Genomic DNA, 20,971 nt, shown 5'->3' with positions numbered 1-20,971 from the left:
CAGTTTCTCAAGGACAGCCTGGGTAACTTAATGAGACCCTGTCTCAAAAAAGATCTGGAGATGTAACTCAGTGGTACAGCACCCTGAATTTAATACCAGGTACCAAAAAAAAAAAAAAAATTACCTGATATAAACTTGTTTTATTCTATTTGGATTTTCTAATTGCTTTTGCTCAGGACAGTTGGGAGTTTGCTATAAATAGTTAATTTCCTAGGTTACTGCTATGTTATACGTTTTTGTCTGGCAAGTTTGGGAACAAATGAATTTTGTGAAAAGGATTCTCTGACTCAAAGTGGGGAAGTTACCCCAAACCTTTTAAAATGAAAAACCCTCGAGAAAAATATATCAAACCCAAGCACTTGGGCAGGGCCTATAATAAATGTGAATCACAGGCTTCCTTTTTCTTCTGTAAATGTCAGAAACGCTTGGCATCTGAGTGCATTGTTTCTCCCCCTTTTTCTGAACGGCTCAACTTGGAAAGGTCAACATATCCCTTTGGGAAAATCTTTTCTTATTAATTGGAATGTTTGCACACATAACTGTAGGAAATGTTTAACATTTGCTTTGATGGAACAGCAGTTTGATAGAATGAAATTGTTCTTTTTTTTCCATTTTCCTGCCTGTTTGTGCATCATAGTCACCCAAATTACTGAAACAACTCTGAGGTGTTCTTTGTGTGGGATCAGATCATCCTGTCCACAAAACCAGCCAATGCCTTGGGCTTCCAAAAGGCAAGCATGTTCCATCCTTTATTTACTCCAAGGGACTCATTTTTGAGAAACTGTTCTGAATCAAAGCAGTAATTTTTCAGAGACTGTAAATGCTAATAACTCTAAAGGAGTAGGAGTGGGATATGGAGATGAGGAGAAGAAAAATGAATAACTGCTTCAGCATCTCATGTTTTACCTTTGTGCAAATTTCATCCCATGTGGACAAAATATAGCGTCCAATGTCTCAAATTTTGAGTTACTTTGTGTGTGTCTTTTGGTTTCTGTAGAGATATAGGACATCAAGACAACAAAGTTATTTGTTCTTGGTGATAATCTGCCTCCAATTTGGTAACATAAATGCATATGGTCATGAACATTCTTTCTCACTAGAGTCCATTCTTTTGGCCCATCTTGAATTGACAAGCAACAGTGCCGAACTTGGGCAGATATATTTGTTTCTGATGCCAAAAACAGCCTTATAATTCTTCTTAAAGTAAAAATGCCTTCATTTAGCAATGACTAAAAATAAACACTAGGAGAGACTTTAAGGAAGATACCAGTATCTAGGTATTAGTCTGAGCTGGACTACAGGAAGGAACCTGAGTCAGTATGGTGCATTATTTTGGGATACTTCCAATTATTCACCTCCAGAAATAGTTTCCCTTCTATTTCAGCCAAACCCCTCTCCTACTGACAGGAACTGCAAGATGTGTGTTGTTAGTACAAATGTGTGTGCCCAAGGTACATACATTGGAATACAGGTTATTCCAATAGAAGCAATCCTAAACAGATGAACCTCTTCTTTCCACAAATGTCCTTCTGCCCTAGATCCTATTCCTTCTCTTCTCTTCTTCCCTTCCCTTTTTCTTCTGTCAGAAATTTCTTTCCCTTCATTAGCTCAATCACTAAAGCATATAAACATTCTTTCTACTCTCAATATTGAAAAATAAAGCCCTTCGCTTCTTATCTCTTTGTAGCTACCACCCACTTCCCTTCACAGTAAAACTTAAATTTTTGCACAAAATTATTTCTATTTTATCTCTTCCATTCACGCTTTAACCTGCTACAATCTGGCTTCCATGCCCTTTTCTCCAAAGAGTGTTATTTTGATGAGGTTGCTAAGCACTTGCTGTCCAAGTCGGTGGACATGTAACATTTGATGTCACTAATCCTTTTGGTAGAATATCAGCACAGTTGACCACTCTATTCCTCTTGAGTCGCTCTCCTCTCTTACTTCTCGTAACACTACATTCCACCAAGTGTTCCTCCTACCTCTCAGGCTGCCTCTGGTTTTGTTGATTCTTCATCCTCCACCTCTAAATGTGTAAGTACCACAGGACTCAAGGTTTGGCTTTTCTATACACTCTTGGATAATCTCATCTATTTTCATGGCTTTTTAATATGTAAAAACTTTTATAACTAGTTGTGACAGCTCCCATGATTTTCACATTCATATATGTAGTTACTTACCTGGCATCTCCACAGATTTCAATACACATCTCAAGTTTATTTTCCTAGCCAAGCTTGGTCCTCTTGAACTCTTAACATTCTCATAAAATAGCACTAACATTAATCTAGTTGTTCACGTCAAAATTCTAGGAGCCAATCTTAATTTTCTTCTTCACAGCCTACTTCTCATTTAATCCATCAGCAGATCACATCAAAATTATTTTCAAGCTATATCTTTTAATTATTCAACTTAATTGCCAAATCTTCTATCCCCAAATAGTCATAATCTCATCTGCACTATTAAAATAGACTTTTAAGTGGTCTTCCTGTTCTCCCTCCTATCTACCTACAATTCACTCTGCATATAGTAATCACGTTTTTAAAAGAGGAAAAAAAGAAGAAATTTATGTCATTGTTTGTTCAAAATCCATCAATATTTTCTCATTACTCTGCCAATAAATTCAAACCCCTACCACAGTTTGCATGACCCCATATGAATCAACTTCTGTCTACTTCAGTCTCCCTCTTCCCCCTCACTCTGCTGTATCCATTCTAGCCTCCTTGATGCTCCATAACCTATAAAGATCTTTTCTAGCTCAGGGTCTTTGCATTTGTTCTTTTTGTAAATTTTATCCATATCTTCACATGATTGACCTTTTCAACCATTAGCATGTTATTTCTTCAAAGATAGGTTCCTAATCTTCATCATTCTTAAGTCAAAATGCCTTATTTCCTGCAAAGTACCACTCTTGAAAACTATCTTTGTTGGCATGTACCTTCTTTCACAGTCATAGAAAATAAGCTCCCTGAGGGCGCTATGGATGACCAGTCTAACAAAGTGTCAGCATGTGAAAACCCAGTAAGTAGCTGTTGGATTAATTTATTCAACAATGATTGTTGGACCTCTTAGTATATGGCACCTACTATTCTGTGTTCTAGACATACATCTGTGGACTAAATAGAATAAAGATTCCGGCCTTATTCATAAATATATCAAGGACAAGATGGGTAATAACCATGACATAGAAAGTTTTTAAAAAGTATGAAAAACAAAGTATGTTTAAAGGTAATAAGTGCTATGGTGGAAGAGTTTCTGGGTGAGAAATGTGGCTGCTCATCCCAGGTCTCCTCCCTTTGTATGGTAAGATAGAAAAGTATTTGTTTTGCAGCAAGCACTTGAAATACTGGTTTTTGGAGATGAACTGTGAGATCCTGAGCGATTTTTCTCTTTAAGGCTTAGCTTCCTATCTGTAAAATTGAATATTATCCATCCCATAAGCATGGTATAAAGAATAAGTGAATAAATACAGATCAAATATTGTCTCATCCCTTCCCAGCACCCACCCTAACTCTATCACTGCAAGGGAAGGAGGATAGATGGTCCTACCACACTCTCCATCGCTCATGCACCTAATATGCTTACTGAACACATATGTGGGCAAACAAAGCTATTTTTTTGTAGAAATTATTTTTTTTTCACATCAAGGTAGGAAGTTTTCACCCTTAATAATTATTTTACCTTTTCTCATTTCTTAATTCTATTTTTACAGATTGATAAAGATGGACGATCTGCTATTAGTTTATTCTTATATACAAAAGTAAACACAATTGTTCTATAGGAGGATAAAACCTTTATTTAAATGGAAACACTAATCTTTATTTTCATCATGCTTAAGTGTGTGGTTACAAACAATCTCCAGTAAAACACTATATAGAATAAGCAAAAAAATAAGTTAGTACATTGTAAACTTACATACAGTTTCATCAATTAACAAGTTTAAGAACAAACAAGCCATTTAAGACTTTGGAGCTACATTTATTTAAAAACTGCAAACAGTCAAACCTTATCAACCCCAAGTAAGACACTAAAGAGCTATTCAAGACTTCTTCAAATCAATTACACAAATACATTTTTATTTTTGGTTACAGTCCCCTGCTATGCACAAGACCATTGGAATGCTGGAACAGTTACACATTTTACAACGGCACAAAGCAAAGCAAGGAGATAACATGCCAGCCTTGGAGAAGCTGTCTTGAAAGTGCAAACTTTGCATTTTCTCTTCCTGAACCACTAGGATAATAGGTACCTCAGACGACACGGGCAGGGTCATGAGCATGCTTTCTATACCACACTGGTGGGACATTTACTGGAACCAGGTCTCCATGCCTTTGAAGATACCTCCGGTTTTAAACAGTGAACAGGCTTCAACTAACTATAGTGCAAATCAAATACCGAGGAGCAAAACGACAGAATAGAGACTGCCACAGATCGACCTGCTGTTTATCTACCTGGCACACAGGACGAATTGGCACACAGCAAAAACTTCTATTTAGGTTTTGATATGGAAGGCGGTGCGGCGGAGGGAATGCAGGGCAACCACACAGCAGCCTCGTAGCAAGGCTCCGATGTTGTAGACCGGATCTACTCCCCCCCTCTGAGTACTGAATGCCCACAGAACAGTGGGCACCACAGGGGCAGCCACAGCCAGGAGATCCACCAGGAAACTGCTGCTCCAGTACTGCCTCACGACACCCCCGGGGGGCAGCGGAATGATGCTATCCAATCTTTCTTCCACACAGGCTGAAAAATCCAGCTCTCTCATGAGGCGGTTGGCGCGGTCTTCCATAGCCACCTTGCCCAGCGGGGTCTCCACGGGAGACAGAAGGATGGCTGAGTTGGGATTTCTTGGAGTTAAATCAACCACCAAGGCCGAGATGGACTCTGGGAAGCTCTCCATCGAGTCAGCCCCAGACTCGTCAGGGGAAACTGAGCTCGAGGGACAAGGGTCCTGGAATTTGAGCATATTCTGAATGAGCTCAGAGACAGCCGGGCTGAAGAGCACCACGTCGGTCTGCACTGCCTGCTCCACCACTGCGCTGCCCTCCTCGCGGCCCACCCCCTTGGGGGACGCCTCCAGGACTTTGACCCCGGGGGTGGAATGAACAAGCTCAAGTTCACCAGAATCTGTGGTGGCGGTTGTCACCATCCCGTCTAACAGATCTGTGCTGTCGGCCATGCTGTCTCCCACCAGCAGCTCACTGTCGGCCCCCTCCTCTGTGACCTGCTCTTCCAGAACCAATCCACCTGCCATCTTGCCAAATGGGGCGTTTAGAGGTAGGCTGTTCTCCGGGGAATCACATGGTAAGTCTAGACACAGCTCATCCCTCAAGGAGCCATTGTGCGCCATCTCCATGCTCTGAAGCAGAGACTCCAACTTCTTGTTTTGGATATTTATGTCCACAAAATATTTCTGAATGCCTTTATCCTTATCAGCCAAGCTGCTTCTCATTGTTTCAATGACCTGTTTGAGCTGCTTAATCTCCTTCCTGGCCTCCTTGAGTGCCAGTTGGGCCTCAACCCGGTGGCACTCTTCTTCAATCCAGTCTTCCCTCATACGGGCCAGCTGGGACTTGAGCTCCACGATTTCAGTTTCCCTAGAGGGTCGGCAAGCACCGTTAAGAACAAAGTGAACTTGGAACCAGGCAATAAGCAATTCTGACACACAGCCTGGAGCCCAGGCTTTGCCACTTCCAACATAGAGGTTAAAACCACTTTGGAATGATTTTGTCAGGTATTAGTTATGAATTTTCACCAATTATAAACTAGCTAAAGTAATAATAGTGACCAGAATCAGAATTAAAATAGCTACCATTTTTTTAGAGTACTTATTGTCAACATTGCATGAACTACTTTACAAGCATTATCTTCTACTCAATATTAATATTTGAAATTTTATTATTAGAACCTCTTAGCCTGCTTTTATGTCCATAGCCTTCCATTTCATAATACTTATAAACAGCTGTGGAAGGAAAGTTCATTTTGTTTTTAATTACCTATCAAGGACAGAAGCTGAAATGGTAAGTTTTAGCTTTGAAAGCTGTTCTGATCATATTCCAATGATAACTAAAATGTTTTTAAATCATAAAATGCTACATGTTACAAGGACTTTGTGAAAAGTTACTCCATCTCCTCTCAGGTAAAACGACTGAACCAATCCCACACTAAGGAGAATCTATGCTATTTTTTGTGTCTTTCACAAATCTTTCCATGAACTCCTCACATCATAGACCAAACAATCCCAGAAAGTATGGTATGACTCACTCCAGAAGTGAATTTGGGAGTCAAGTCTATTTTGAACAGGTAAAACATCAAATTAACTTGGAAGATTAAAAAAAAAAAAAAAAAAAAAAAAGGTCCTTCTCACAGCCTATAATATTATCTGCCCAGTTTTATCAGTCAAAGTCATTGAGTCTTCTCCCTATCCTTGTGGCAGCAGAGGAGGCTGGGGCTGCTCAAGAAGCCATGTGCATCAGACCCCGAATTCCCAAGAGGATGCAAACACCACCCTCACCCTGAGCTCACATCTACCCTGAGTAGAGCTTTGTTAATCTGTCCCAAAATATTCCAGGGGAAAGCTATCAAGCAGAAAAACTGGCTTGCCCCCAAGATGTCAAAGGTCTTTTCTCTCTGAGATAAGATCTCTCAAGCATGGGCTTTTCTGTTGTTGTGTATGGTTTTTTTTTAACCTCAAAGCTTGGCCAAGAATAATGAAACCTCTTCCTTCAGCCCAGAAATAGCTTGCAGGAATCACAATGCACGCAGATATGTACTCTCTTGCTGAGATAAATAGGGTTGGATGGGGCCATGTGTGACCCATTTTTCTGGAAGTACAGAATTGTTCCTGCAAGTGTTTCTGCCATTTAAAAATAGTCACATACACACCCAATTTTTTCATGTTGAAGCTGTACACACCCAGCAAAAACAGAGGGGCCCTTCTAACCTACTAGACCCCCTGAATTCCTGAAACAGTTAAACCCTAAAGACGTATGAAATGGCTCTGTTCAGAGACCAGCTTTGGAAATTTGACAAACTAAAATAAAATCATTTTTTCTTTTCTATTTTTCTTTGTAGTTTGGGTTCACATTTCATTTTAGGGAAACAGAAAACTGTCCTAAACCATACTGTGCAAGGACTACAGATTCACCTTTCATGAAGTCGGCGTTCGGATTCCTTCAGCTTGGTCTTCAGGTGTCTCACTGTGACTTCTTTCTGCTGCAGAGGAGTCAGATACTGCTCTGGATTTGGGGGTTTGACACCATGGTTTTCACCACAAGACATGTACCTTCCAGACCTCCTGAAACAAGCCAAGTAATGAGATGTTACTTTCTGCCATTTCCTTTTCCATAGAAAAGAAAAGTAACACACTGTGATAGACTGAATGTCTATGTCCCTCAAAATTCATATATTGAAATCCTAACCCCCATTGTGATTGTATTTGAAGATGGGGTCTTTGGGAGTAATTAGGTCATGTATGTTCTCTTATAAACAAGACCCAAGAGAGCTCTCAAGCTCTCTCTTTCTACCTTCTGGGGAAACAAAAGTTGGCAGTCTACAACCCAGAAGAGAGCTCCCCAGAACCATACCACTCTGGCACCACAATCTCAGATTTCCAGTCTCCAGAACTGTAAGAAACATCTCTACTATGTATAGATTTTCCCATCTATGGCACTTTGTTATAGCAGCCCAAACTAAGACACAGCTGATGGCTTGAGAAGAAATGGCAGCCATGTGTTAGGGTCTTAAACCTCAGTAACAAATGAGCTTACTTCAGAAGGTGGACTGTAATATACCTGTCAATAGTAGTACCATAAATAACAGAAAATTGAGGTCTGCATGAAGGTGGGGACAATGGGGGGGCAGATTTTCTATGGCTTAGGAAAGATCTCATATGAAACAATGCACAATTATCCACAGGCCTGGGCTGTCAGTTCAGAGTGACATGCTATTATATGAAAGGGCAATGAATAGAGTGGGGAGGAAGGCAACTTTCTGTGCAGTGTGCCGCTGCCTAAAATCCTGCTTGCCATGAGTGGAATTCAGAATGTTCTGAAATCAATCCCTGGTGTGAGTGTGCTGATTTGGCACACTTTACATTTCTTATGAAGGGAACAAACCTACTCCGCTCTCATTGGCATGTTTTGTGAGAGAGGTGCTTGATATTCTACAAACACAGTCCCAGCAGGAATCTTGGCCTCTCTCAGGCCCGGTCAGGAGCTGGGCATCCCTGCTGTAAGAGAGCTGCCTAATGAGAACAGGGACTAGGACTAGAAGAGAGGGCTGCCAGCTCCTTCCTTGACTCTGGACCCAGTCCAAGCCACTGTACTCCCCTGCCTCCTGTGCTTGTAACCCTCTGATGTCTGTGTCTAGTTCTCAACCCTCGAGACCTCCTCTCTGGCCCCTTTGGATGTGCAGTTCCTTTTTGCTACTCCACACTCCTCCCTACCCCATATTATTAAGTCCTTCCCTTCTCTACCAATTTCACTTCAATTTCATTTTCTTAGGGTGGTCTCTCAATCCCTCCAGCCTCAGCTGGACCCCTTCACCATCTTTTCACACTCATACAGCAGCAAATACTTGCAGAATAATCTGTATTTGTTTTTGTCATTAGATGGTTAATGTCTTTCTCTGAGCAGTGAGCACAGGGCCATTTCAGTTCACTGTTCTACTCCCAGTGCTTAACATCATACGTGGAACTCAGAAAACATTCAGTGATTCAGTGTTGGAATGAATTAACACATGCATGCTTCCTTTCTCTGCTGAGGGAAATGAGTACTTCCCTTCTGCTGCCACTGTGCCATTTTTCCTCCCTGTTTGGACTGTTGGACCTCATTAGAGACTGTGGTTTGTGCTCTTTCTGCAGCAGTTCTTGAAGGATTAGTTTAGTGTGGGAAAGGAAAGAGTAGTGTCTTGTTACAAAATAGGGCAGGGCATAAAGAGTTGTACTTTTTCTCCTTTTTTTTTTTTAAAGAAAAATTTCCGAAATAGTATGAACTAAGAAGCAAGAATTAAGAGGGGAACCAGACTCACCTCATGACTGGACTGCAGTCACTTCCTTTGTAGGAGCCTGAGTTGCTACTGCTTGGGGAGGAAGGGGCATAATTAGGATGGATATTAATTGGGCTCAGCTGATTCCTGCACAGCATGGACAGAAGGTCCTTTTCCCGTGGGGATGGAGGACTGTTGCCAGACTTGTGCGATGAGGCTCCATTACTTCGCCCATGAGGACCTCGACTGAAAGAAGAGCATGACAGATTTTAGAATTCTTGTTGCCAGAGCTCTATTCTTCCTAGCTGCCAAGTTCTAAGCTGTTTCCATCTACCACACCCTTCCACCATGATATTCCGCCTCACCTCAGGTCCAAAGTTATAGAGTTGGCCAGCCATGAACTGAACCTCTGAAACCATAAGCCAAAATAAAGTATTCCTCTTCTAAGTTGTTCTTGACAGGTCTTTTGGTCACAGAGATGAAAACTAACTAAAATGGAATTTGGTACTAAGAAGTGGGATCATTGCTGTGACGAACCTGACCATGTGATTCAGAAGCCTTCGGAACTGGTTTATGAAAGAATTTTGAAAAGCATACAAGCTGGAAAAGCTTTAGAATGTTGTAAGTGGGGCTTAATGAGAAATTCTGGTGAGAGCTCAAAAGACCAGGATGTTGACAGGGCTGTGAACAGTAAAGACTGTGCTCATAAGTTTTGGAGAGGAAGGGGAATTGTATTGGAAATTGGAATAGAGGTCATTCATGTTACATTCTGGCAGCTGTCTACACGTTGCCCATTCCTGAGACTTTCCATAAGGCTGAATTTAAAAGTGCTGGACTAATTCTGGTGGAGAAAATTTAAGGCAGTACTGCATTCAGGCAGTGGCATGAATATTACCGAATGCTTTTTGTCAAGTTTACTGTGATAATTAGGAGCAGAAAGAAGAGCAGAAAGATTTGAAAAGCTTTCAGTTTGGCCAGCAAAGTGCAAGTAAAACTGGTATGGAAAGTGTGATTGTTATAGAGATTATAGCCACATCTATCTATATAGCATATATCTTTATATGCTAAGTACTTTACTCAGAGACAAAAGGCAAGATTTTGGCTTGAGGGTATCTCAAGAATTAGCAAGACTGTAACCCATCTCAGGCTCAAGGGTGTTAAAGTAAAAATTCATTTGAGAAGATACCATGGGGGCACCCTGCTTGCACAAGAGGGGCCTAGGGAGTTCTTTCACCGTGTTTAGCTGCCCAGGCCCTCAGAGGTCACTGCAGCTGTAGTCCCAGAAGGCCTGGATACTGCTCAAGATGATGGCAAACCTTGCTGTCAACCATGTATTGTGCTGGTTCTGCAGGAATGCAGGATGCTGGAATTAGGGGAACAATTTCAAAGAAAGGCCTGGGAAGCCAGGCAATGTGTAGTAGGGTTGGAATCCCTGCAGGCAGCCCCTTAGAGGATGATGCATAAAGACGTAAGAAGGAACATAAAACTTCAGTGCAGATCCCCAAGATTAAAAGATACCAGTAATGTAGAATGTTTGCTAAGGAAAGCTGCATGAATTGAGCAGAGACAAACCAAGTGAGAGACCATGTGGGCTGTAACTAGCAAGGTCATACACAAGCTTTTTGGAAAGAATGCTACACATGAAGCTACAGGGCTTGTTTGCTTAGCTGGATTTTGGTCTTGTTTTGGTCCCATCTCTTCTTTCTGTTTCCCTGTTTATCCCTTTTAGGATGGAAATGTTTACTCTGTGCCATTATATATTGGATATATGTAACTTGCATTGATTTTTACAGGGACTTATGCTGACAGCTTGCCTTGAATCTCAAAAGAGACCTGACTTGGACTTTTGGACAATGCTAAAACTGTTAAGCCTATAGGGATTCTTGGAAATAGTCTAAATGTGTTGTGCATTATGAGATGGGCATGGGCTTTTGGGGTCCAATGGTGGAATGTTATGGTTTAGATATAAAGTATCCTTCAAAACCTCATGTATGAGACAATGCAAGAATGTTCAGAGGCAAATTGATTGGATTATGAAAGCTTTAATTTAAATCGGTGGATTAATCCACTGATATGGATTAACTACGAGGTAACTCTAGGTAGATATTGTGTGGGTGGAGGAAGTAGGTCCCTGGGAGCATGCCTTTGGGGTTTGTATTTTGTCCTTGGTGGACCGAGCTCTCTTTCTGCTTCCTGGTTGCCATGTCCTGAGCGGCTGCCCTCTGTCACTCCCTTCCACAATGATGTTCTACCACCCCTTGGGCTCATAGCTATGGAGTCAGCTGACTGTGGGCTGAACCTCTGAAACTGTGCCAAAATAAACTTTTCCTCCTTACAAAGCATTCTTGTTGCTAGAGATGCTCAAGTGCCAATGTCTTACCCCTCACTAAAGCTAGTTACCACTGAGAAAATCCAATTCATGGAGTCCAAAGGGACAATCTAATTCTGATGCAAATGAGCCTCACAAGCAGCCTTTTCCCCACCTGCCTAATATTTCCCCTACTGGCCTCATTAGTACCTCTCTCTTAAATAGTTTCTGATCAAACAGCTTGTTTTGGATTAAACCCAATTGATTGTTAGGAACACACATCATGTTAAATACTGATTTGGCTTAGGTTCATTTTGGCGGCTGTTTTGAAGATGTGGGTTTTGTCCCAGTACAACTGTTTTGGTTGAAAAATTTGAGTTTGGTTTATGTTGGAATAAGAAAATTAAGATGATTCATCTGGAGGATAATAGGAATGGAAATTGCCCACAGAAGCGGAAACAGATGAAGAGGCTACCAGAATGTATCAAATCTATAATTTGTTTGTTTGGTTGGTTGGTTGGTTGGTTTTGTGGTACTGGGGGTTGAACCTAGGGGGACTGTACCACTGTGCTATATTTCCAACCCTTTTTTAATTTTTTATTTTGAGACAGGGTTTTGTTAAGTTGCTGAGGTTGGCCTCAAACTGGTAAGCCCCCTGCCTTAGCCTTTCATGTCCCTGGGATTACATGAATGGTCCACCACACCTGACTCAAGTCTATAATTTTAACCACTTAATTTTTTTTTTCTTTTCTGTCCATCCTCAATGACTTAACACAACCTAAAAATGTTGCAATAGTCCCCTCCTGGTACCCCTGTCTCTTGCTCTGTTCACTCCAGCAGCAGGTTGATATGTGTCTGGAGTGGTCTTTCTGAAATGGAATTTGAACACCACTGTCCTCCTCAAAGCCCTTCAATGGTGTCACAGTGACTCCAGAATGAAGGGCAGCTTCCTTAAGATGGCTCACAAGGTCCAGTTCACCTCCCCTTCCAACCCATACTCACTAGCCCTCCTTCCTTCTTCATACTCCAACATTCCAAACAACCTACTTTCCTGAAGAATTCATGCTTATAATCACCTTTATGTTTTTGAACTTATAATTTCTTCTGCCTAGAATGTTATCCTGCTCCATTCCCTATGTCCCTAGATACCAGGATGTCTCCTACTTCAGATTCAGAGAAAGCTACTCCAAGAAGCCATCTTTTACTTTGTCCCCTAGGCCAGGGCAGGTACCTCTCCTGGGTATTCCCTAATATTCTGCTAGTTTCCAGGATGAAAACTGTCATGTGGTGTCACCATTGCATATTTCCTTGTTTTGCCTGCTGGATTGGAATTCCTTGAGGGCAGGAACACAAACGGTTCTTACATCCCCACTACTTCCTGGCACATGGTAGGTACTCTCTGTAAGGCCAGTGGATTTGAGTCCTGGCACTGCCATTTATTAGACTTATTAAGAACATTGTTAGGTAAGCCCCCCCTCACATACACACACACAAACACACACACACACCCTTTCTGCCTTACAGAACTGATGTGAAAAATCAAAAAGTGCATGTAAGTGCATTTAAGAGGCTAAATGCAACTGAACGGTAGGCTAGTATTACAGGATCTTCTTGTCTGGACTTTCCTGTTAATCTAGTTACAGAGATTTGACACCCACCAGTAAAGGGAAGTACCATGAGAATGTTGAAATTGCTTAAACAGGATAAAAGTTTTAGTTTTAGTTTTATTACTTAATGGCATTACAAAAAAATAGAGGAAGAAGATTCCTTTCATATGGTAGTACTTCTTTTGGACATTCCCTTCTGTTTGCAATTTTACTTACAGCTTTATCCAACTGACACATCTCAATGAGAAATGTGTACAAATGTGAATGTGAGTGTGTGTGAGGGTAAACTTGGCGTCAAAACCTTAATTACTTATTTAAAATCAAATATAATTTCAACTAGCTGTCAACCCAGCGAATCATACATAAATGAAACTACCAAATTCTAAAATTAAAAGTTCTTTTCTTTTGAAATCACCCAAATGGATTCTCTCTCATTTTTGTGAGAAGGGGACATTTTATATGGAACAGATGGGCTCCATGGCTTTGGGACAAACCAACTTCGGCAGGAAGAGCCTCATGAGTAGCTAAAAGAAACATTCTGGCTTGAGTTTTCTTTTCCATGCTTCACTTCTAAGCCTGGCACCAGCTAGCCTTTTTCTTAATATGACTACAAAATATGAAGAATTAACCCTTACACATTAGGAGAGAATATCAAGAGCTATCCCTAATTTTGACCCAGGGAATTCTGTTCTGAGTTAACCTTCCGCTGAGGACCTTCTGTGACCCTGGTGCTGTTTCAGATCCTTTATGAACTTCGTTTCATTTCACTTGACCATTATCTACAAGGTTGATGTGGTTATTACCTCCCATTTACATGTGAAGTAACAGGCTCAAGGAAGATAAATGGTCCAAGAACACACAGGTGAGCAGGGATTCAAATTCAGATTTTTGTAACTCTACAGAAATGTTTCCTATTTCACAAAAATGCAATACATTCCTTTGGGCCTGTAAAGAGGTATATTAGGTACTGGCTATGCATGTGGTTACCACCTGAAAAATTTACCACAACATACATAGTACAACAAAGCATCAAGGTGCATGTGACAAATTAGATGAGGATTTTTATGGGAATCCGTTTGCTACCCAGAACAAAGTAAAGGTTCTTCAAGCTATAAAAGATTACTAAAGTATAATCAAGACTTCATAAATATCTCAGAAAAGAGATTATGAGACTGTTTTAATAACCAGCCTTTAAAAATGAAACTACATGTTTAAGGCTATTAGCTCTGTTCCTTTCATTTCTGTTAGCTGAAATGCTAACACATATAAGCACAAACTCATCATTGATGATGTAAAAAACATTTTCAAAGAGGACACTGGAATTCCATGTTTGTCAAGGTCAGGAACAGGCCAGCCCTGTGCTGGTCTCCTCCTCCCACCCCCAATTCCTTGGTCTGGTGGGCCAGAAGAATGGAGTGCACAAAGGAGAGGAAATTTTACCAACCCTGTGCCCTTCCTGCATACCTGAATAGAGTGAGTGGAAAGTACCATTATCCCCCCCATTACCATCACTGTATCTACAGTAGCAGCAGCAGCATCACCACCCACAGCCTCATTGTTATGGGTTACACTGTGTCTCCCACCCCAAGTTCATACATTGAAGCCTTAACTCTCAGGATTTCGGAATGTGATTTCATTTGGAGACAGGGCTTTTAAGGAGATAATTAAGTTAGAATGAGGCAGTTAAGGTGTGTTCTTTTTCAATTTAACTGGTATCTGCATAATCAAAGAGAATTTAGACTTTAGACACAGATATGTATACAGGGAAGACATTAAAGACACAGAGAAGATAGTCATCTATAAGCCAAGGAGGGAGTTTTCAGAAGAAACCAGTCCTGCTGACATCTTGATCTTGAACTTCTAGTTCCCAATATTGTGAGTAAATAAATTTATGTTTAGGTCACCCACTCTGACATTTTGTTTTGTACCTCTAGCAGACAAATACAATCACCATCACCATAATCAAAATCATCAGTAGCAGCATATCTATTTTATTTTCAACTACTGAAAAAGCAACTCTCTATTGATTCTTTTACTAAGTCTGGACACCTTATCAAGCAATCAAATACATCAGCTCACTTAACTCAGTGAAGCAGATGTATTATTACCTCACTTTCCAGAACAAGAAACTGAGGCTTGGGGTCAAATGCCTAATAAACAATAGAGGCTGTCTTTGAGCCCAGGTTTGTCTGACCCCAGATTCCAAGCATCCCCTCCTCCATTTCTGATTCTGAACAAAACAGCAGTTTAGTTTAAGAAAGACAATTCCTTAGAAATAAGAGTGAGGCTTCCTTAAATTTGTAAGCCTTTAAAGGTTTGACTTTAAAGTCATTTGTGAAGAAGAATCTCAGCTACTCCCCTATCCCTCATGCTTCCAACTCCTTCACCAAATGCTAACCTTCCTTTGCCACAGGAGGAACCAGACGACTATAAAGATCACAAGCTACTATTGTTTGGCATGGATACCCGGTTCATCTACAGGAATCACCATCAATGTATGGTCCCACAAAACACAGATCAGCTGAAATGCTTGAGCCACTCTGTCACTGAAATCTACGACGGCACTCCATGCCTGCATCTGATAAAGAAAGGTAAGGAGTCAATTTCAATTTTTCAACTATTAATTACTATTAAATGTGTGAAGTCTATTACTGTTTGGCTGCCAGATTCTAGTATAAGCATCTATATGATTTGGATGCAATTATATTTGTATTATGCTTAATATGTCAATTTTTGAACACTTAAAGAAATAATGAATTCCAAACTAGAACATTTTCTCTAAGGTCCCTCTGTACTATTGAAATGACCCTGGAATTGAACCATAGGCCCACATACCTTTGAAATGCTTAATAAAATTGGCTTCTTTTTTGGCCTATGTTCTTTGATACCTTGTACCATGGAAATGTGCTAATTTCCTGAATGGGTGAGATAAATGGTTGACTGTCAGAGCCAGTCATATCTGATTTATACAGAGAATGTTTATATTCACGCCCTGTGATGCCAGAGGCACTTTATTTCCAAAAGAGAAGGAATCTGAGGATAGAGTAATTATGTTTTTTCACTGTGGACTTCACTCTTTTCTTACATATTTATCTAGCTTCAGTTTTATTTTTAACAATAAAATTGTGCACTGGGGGTGTTGCAGTTTTGACATTAGACAAACCTGCTCACCTAAGAAAAATAGGCAGTATTTGCTTACTGCTTTCTGGAAATGCAAGCTTCTGGAATCTACATGTTTTTGTTTTATTTTGTTTTTTCTAGAAAGGGATCTTGAAAATCATATTGTCCAACAGTCTTTTTACAAATTTGGATATTATGGCACAGGAGAGTCAAGTGATTTTAAAAAGTCAGAAGAAAAGTGATCTCTAGGTGGTGGTAGGCTCACTTCATCTCTCCCTAAATGTTCCTTCTCAGTGCTCATCTTATTACTGGGGAATCCTGGAACCAGTCCCATTATGCTCTCTATCCTTTAACTGAAGGGTTTTTAAAATAATTACATTATTTACTATTTGTTGCTTTTCTTGCCCCACTAGAAAAATATAGCTTGCATGGAGTCTTGTTTACAGCCTTATCTCTAGATCCTGCTCATGGTAAAAATCCAATGAATACTTGTTGAATGAACAACGACACAGGTGGCAGGTAGAGATTCCCCCTTCTGCTAAATGTGAATGGTAGCTTCTATTTTCACACAGTCCTCTCAGCCAACTCAAATAACATCAGTGGTGAACATCTGATTATGCTTACTGTGCCCCCAGCACTGATTCAACCAAAACCCTATGTGGTAAGTATCCCTACAATTCTATTTTACAGATTAGGAAACTGAGGCCTAGAAAGTTAAGCAACTTGCTCAGGGCCTGCCACTCCAACCAAGGTGGCCCAGCCGCAGAGCCCACATACTCAGTTACTTTGCCCTATTGCGTCTTGCCATGGTCCCTGCTCTCAACCATGAACTTTACACTTTCTTCACTCCTTCTCCAAGAACAAGCTGGGAGCGATCAGGGGTAAATGCTTCCTTCACAAAGATGAAAAATGGAAACTCAGCTAGAGGAAAGAGGCTTTACAGCTAAAAACGATGGACTCATGAAATGGGAGACTAGTAGTTTGATCCCCAGGTAAGTTGACAGGGCAATGAGGGAGAGAAGGCAGGGGATGAGTGGACACAGAGCTGAAGACTGGATGGGACACAGCTGTGGGGGGACAAGACAGGCTCCACATGACCACAGGAAGTGTTGAAGGGAAAATGCCCAATTGCAAATCACTCTAAAATACAAACAACCAAAAATCAAAATTTCACTGAATAATAACACATACAAATGGATGGTAATCCAGGTGCTTCTGTAGAAACATAAGGTACGGGCAAGCCACCTGTAAAGCGTCTTAATTACAGAGCAGGGAACAGTGCCTACTTGCGTGAGAAAGAGGACCGCTTGCTTCCCGCAGTAGACATGTGGACCTCAGGAGCCGAAATGCTGCCCGTGCTGCTGGAGGAGCTAAAATCAGCTTCACTACCTGAAAAACAACAGGGGAGAAGCATGAAGGAAAGGAAAGGACACCTGCTGGCCAGTGCCCTGCCTGAGATCGCTGCTGCCTGCAATGCAAACGCTAACTCAGCAAGGGTCCAAATGCCAGAGCTTCTGAGCTCTCAGTGATTTCTCAGAGCAGACAAGAGAAAGCAGGAGCACAAGGACATCATTTCATAAACACAGGCTAGATGCATTGCCAGACTGGTTCCATAAGGATGCCAGTCTTCCAGCAGGTTACCAACAGTGGCCCAAGGCAGGAGAGAAATGCCCGCCTCCCTGGGTCAGGCTGTCACTCAACAACAGCAGTGTGCACACCCAAAGTGTAAACAAAAGGAAAAGCACACTTATCAGTTCAAAAGTATTTTTCCCAAGTCAGTTTATCTTTGGGATTTTGTGGTCAGCTAGTCATAGTTGAATTTGGCACATTAGGTCCAAGTGGTTAGGAGGAGTCAGGAGGAAAGCCAGGCCTCCATAAAGTGCTTGACCTGGCAAGATCTGATTACAGATCTGACTTTCTCCGACTGCAGCTTCAGTTTTTCTATAAAGAACAGAACCTTGACCCAAAGCAGAACATTAACATTTCCAAACAGAGTGACAGTTATGGGACCTGTGACTTATCCTGAAGTTCAGAATCTTAGCTTTGGGGTAGGGTTGTTTCTCAGTTCACAAAGATCTCATTACCTTTAGAGTACAGAGCAGAGTTGGGTGTGTGATTATAATAGAAACACACTGTGTGGTAAAATAACATAAATTCATTCTAAAAGAAAGCACAGAGTTTTGAAGCAGCAACAATGGAGATATTTCTATAGACTGCCTGGGGGATGAGGGGAGGGTAGAAGAGGCAAGAGAGAACAACAGGAAGAAGTAAAACAGGACTTTTAAAGAGAAAGATGGAAATCCATGAGCTTTTGGAAATAAAATTATACTATGAGACCTTGTTACTTAACTCCCACAACACAATTAATGATTTTTCCATCCTAAAAGCCAGAGAACCAGTTCTCCTTTCTGAGTTGAGGGAAATAAAGTAATCTAAATTCTTGAGTTTCTCATAAGCGAATCCAGGGCCTTATGCTTGCAAGACAAGCACTCTACCGACTGAGCTATCTACCCAGCCCAGTGAACAATAATTATCATCATCCTAAGGTTCCAGGCCCTGTAGGAAATTATTTCTATTCTTTTTGCCATTTCATCTTGGCTTTTTAAGGCAGACATTAAACTTCAAAACCATGCTTCCAGTTTGGGAAGGCAGTGGGAGGGAGCAGGGAAACAGGGAGCTTCCTGAATCAACTAGACATCCTCATCTCCCTAACAGACCCAGGTGAGCCATAGGAACAAGATGGAGTCAGACATTGGCTCACTGTGAACAGATTTCTCTCTCTCTGAGGTGTTTTATTAGTTCTGCTACAAGGAAGTGGAGAGAAACAAGTCGCTTCTCTAGCTTCCAGGAGCCCTCAGGAAGTCCACCCTTCCTCCCCTTATCAGATAACAGCTGTGCCACCCATCTCCCAGCAGAATTCCAAGAAGATTAGGGTGGCAATTTATCAGGACCCATACCAGCGATTCCTTCAGGATTGCAGAGATATTGTCTAATGATGTAAGGAACTCCTGAAGCTCCCCAAACCTAATTAGTTGCTTCTAAGTAATGCATTGGCTAAATTGTAGTTTTACAATCTCAAGGATTCATGATTGGTAGTGCAATCCAGCAACACACTCTTCCTGATAGCCTAATTCAAATAGCTTTGTCTGCAAGCAAATTATCAGGATGGTTATTAAATGATAATGGCTGGCAATTTTCAAAAATAGACCTGTGGTTGCAGCCACCAGGTTTAAGTTATTATTTTCTAATGTGAAATTATTACTCAGAAACACCCAGTTTTCATTCCTTAAAAGATACAAAACCCCATTAATTATAATTTAACTGCCTCCATAAAAAACAAACTGTAGAACAGAAACAGAAAATTGCTGAAAATCCATTGTTGCCTCAGGATGCTTTTGATCTGCAGTGACTATATTTTCTGAGCTAAAGGGATAACTTTGTTCCATACTTTATTGCTACTGGAACTCAATATATTGACTCTTACATATTTGCAGGGCCTAAGGTCACTTTGCCCCAGTACTTTTCTATCTCATCCTCTGCATAACTGAAAAAGATTGTAAGACACATTCAGGATGCCCCACAGCTGTATTTGGAACTATTTGAATATGGTGCTGAAAAATGCAAATGACACTTCACAACTACTTCAGTTTGTGATTTAAAAAATATAAACTATATCCAGGTTGATAAATACAATGTAAAAATCAATGAGCTCTTTTTGAGGGATACACAAGACAACTAGTTTTATTTTATTTTTGAGACAGGGTCTTGCTATACCCAGGCTTTTCTCAAATTCCTGGGCTCAAGCAATCCTCCTGCTTCCGTCTCCGGAGTAGCTGCATGCAGGTAACCATGCCCAACTGAGACAGCTGATTTTAATAGATCATCTGATATACCCTCCCAGTTTATTAAGAAAAATAACAGAGAAATACTATTTATTAAATGGCAACAAAGATAAAAGGAAGAAGAGGCATGCTATTCATTTCCTTTCAACAGTGCAGCTACAGCATTGTTGCAGGCACAGTGTGCCATCGTAGATTTCAGTGACAGAGTGGCTCAATGCAAGTAGTTCAACGTGGTTCTTTTGGGCTACTAAAGTCATACACAGAGAAACCAAACAAACACACAGAACCTGAGTCAGATGGCCTGGACTCAGTCAAACACCACCACTACTTACCATTTGGAGGACTTTAGAAAAATTACTTCACCTTTCTGTGACTCGGTTTCCTTATTTGTTAAGTGGAAATGATAATGATAGCAATTGTTTCAAAGAATTACTGTAACCATTAATATACACATAATATATAGCCTAGAAAAGCAATTGACCCATCTTTAACTTGGAATAAATAATAGCTATTATTATGATTCTAGAGGGGTTAAAAAGGCAACTTTTGTTATTTCTTTTGTAGACAATTAAGAAAATTTTGTAGAAAATTTAGCAATGATCAAGTAGGAGAAATAAAATCTATAATCCCATCACCAAAAATATTTATCATTAACCCTTTGGTATATAACTAGTGACCATTCATATTTAACATGTTATTATGTAACCTACTTAATTTTTCTAATATTAAATGAATATCTCTAAAACATACCACACTTTTAACAAAATCAATGAATATGTATGTAGGCTAAGTCCAATTTTTGTATTATCAGAAACACTGTATGCCAGAAACTATCCTAAGCACCTATTACTTATGAACTTATTTAATTTTCATGAAGTAGGGACAATTATAAAGTAGGGACAATTATCAGTCCCTTTTATAGATGGAGGGGAGGAGAATGGCATAAGCAAAGAGACACAACTAATATGAAGATTGGAATCTGCCCCCAGGTATAATGCTCCTAAACATAGGCCAATGTTCAATATCCTTGGGCATACAAATGTATGTATTTCTCTGCTTGCTGATCTCTATACATTCCTAAAAGTAGAATTTTAAATCAAAGGATATGC

At 40.5% G+C, this 20,971-nt stretch overlaps 1 protein-coding gene across 7 annotated transcripts in view; it reads right to left on the bottom strand.

Moving 5' to 3' along the window:
* Positions 1–3,770: 3,770 nt before the first annotated feature.
* Sybu (syntabulin) overlaps positions 3,771–20,971 on the bottom strand; it is a 109,128-nt gene continuing 91,927 nt past the window's right edge. For all 7 annotated transcript variants that reach the window (XM_047562114.1, XM_047562117.1, XM_047562122.1 and 4 more), the window contains 4 exons: positions 17,307–17,409; positions 9,028–9,231; positions 7,145–7,294; positions 3,771–5,594 (listed from right to left, as the gene is read on the bottom strand). In XM_047562114.1, the coding sequence (XP_047418070.1) occupies positions 4,490–5,594; positions 7,145–7,294; positions 9,028–9,231; positions 17,307–17,409 (1,562 nt within the window). In that variant the 3' untranslated portion in view covers positions 3,771–4,489. The remainder of the gene's footprint in view (positions 5,595–7,144; positions 7,295–9,027; positions 9,232–17,306; positions 17,410–20,971) is intronic.

The sequence above is a fragment of the Sciurus carolinensis genome, chromosome 1, assembly GCF_902686445.1.
Source record: "Sciurus carolinensis chromosome 1, mSciCar1.2, whole genome shotgun sequence".
Classification (NCBI taxonomy): domain Eukaryota; kingdom Metazoa; phylum Chordata; class Mammalia; order Rodentia; family Sciuridae; genus Sciurus; species Sciurus carolinensis.
The sequence above is the reverse complement of the archived record's forward strand: the minus strand, read 5'-3'. Positions and strand labels throughout refer to the sequence as shown.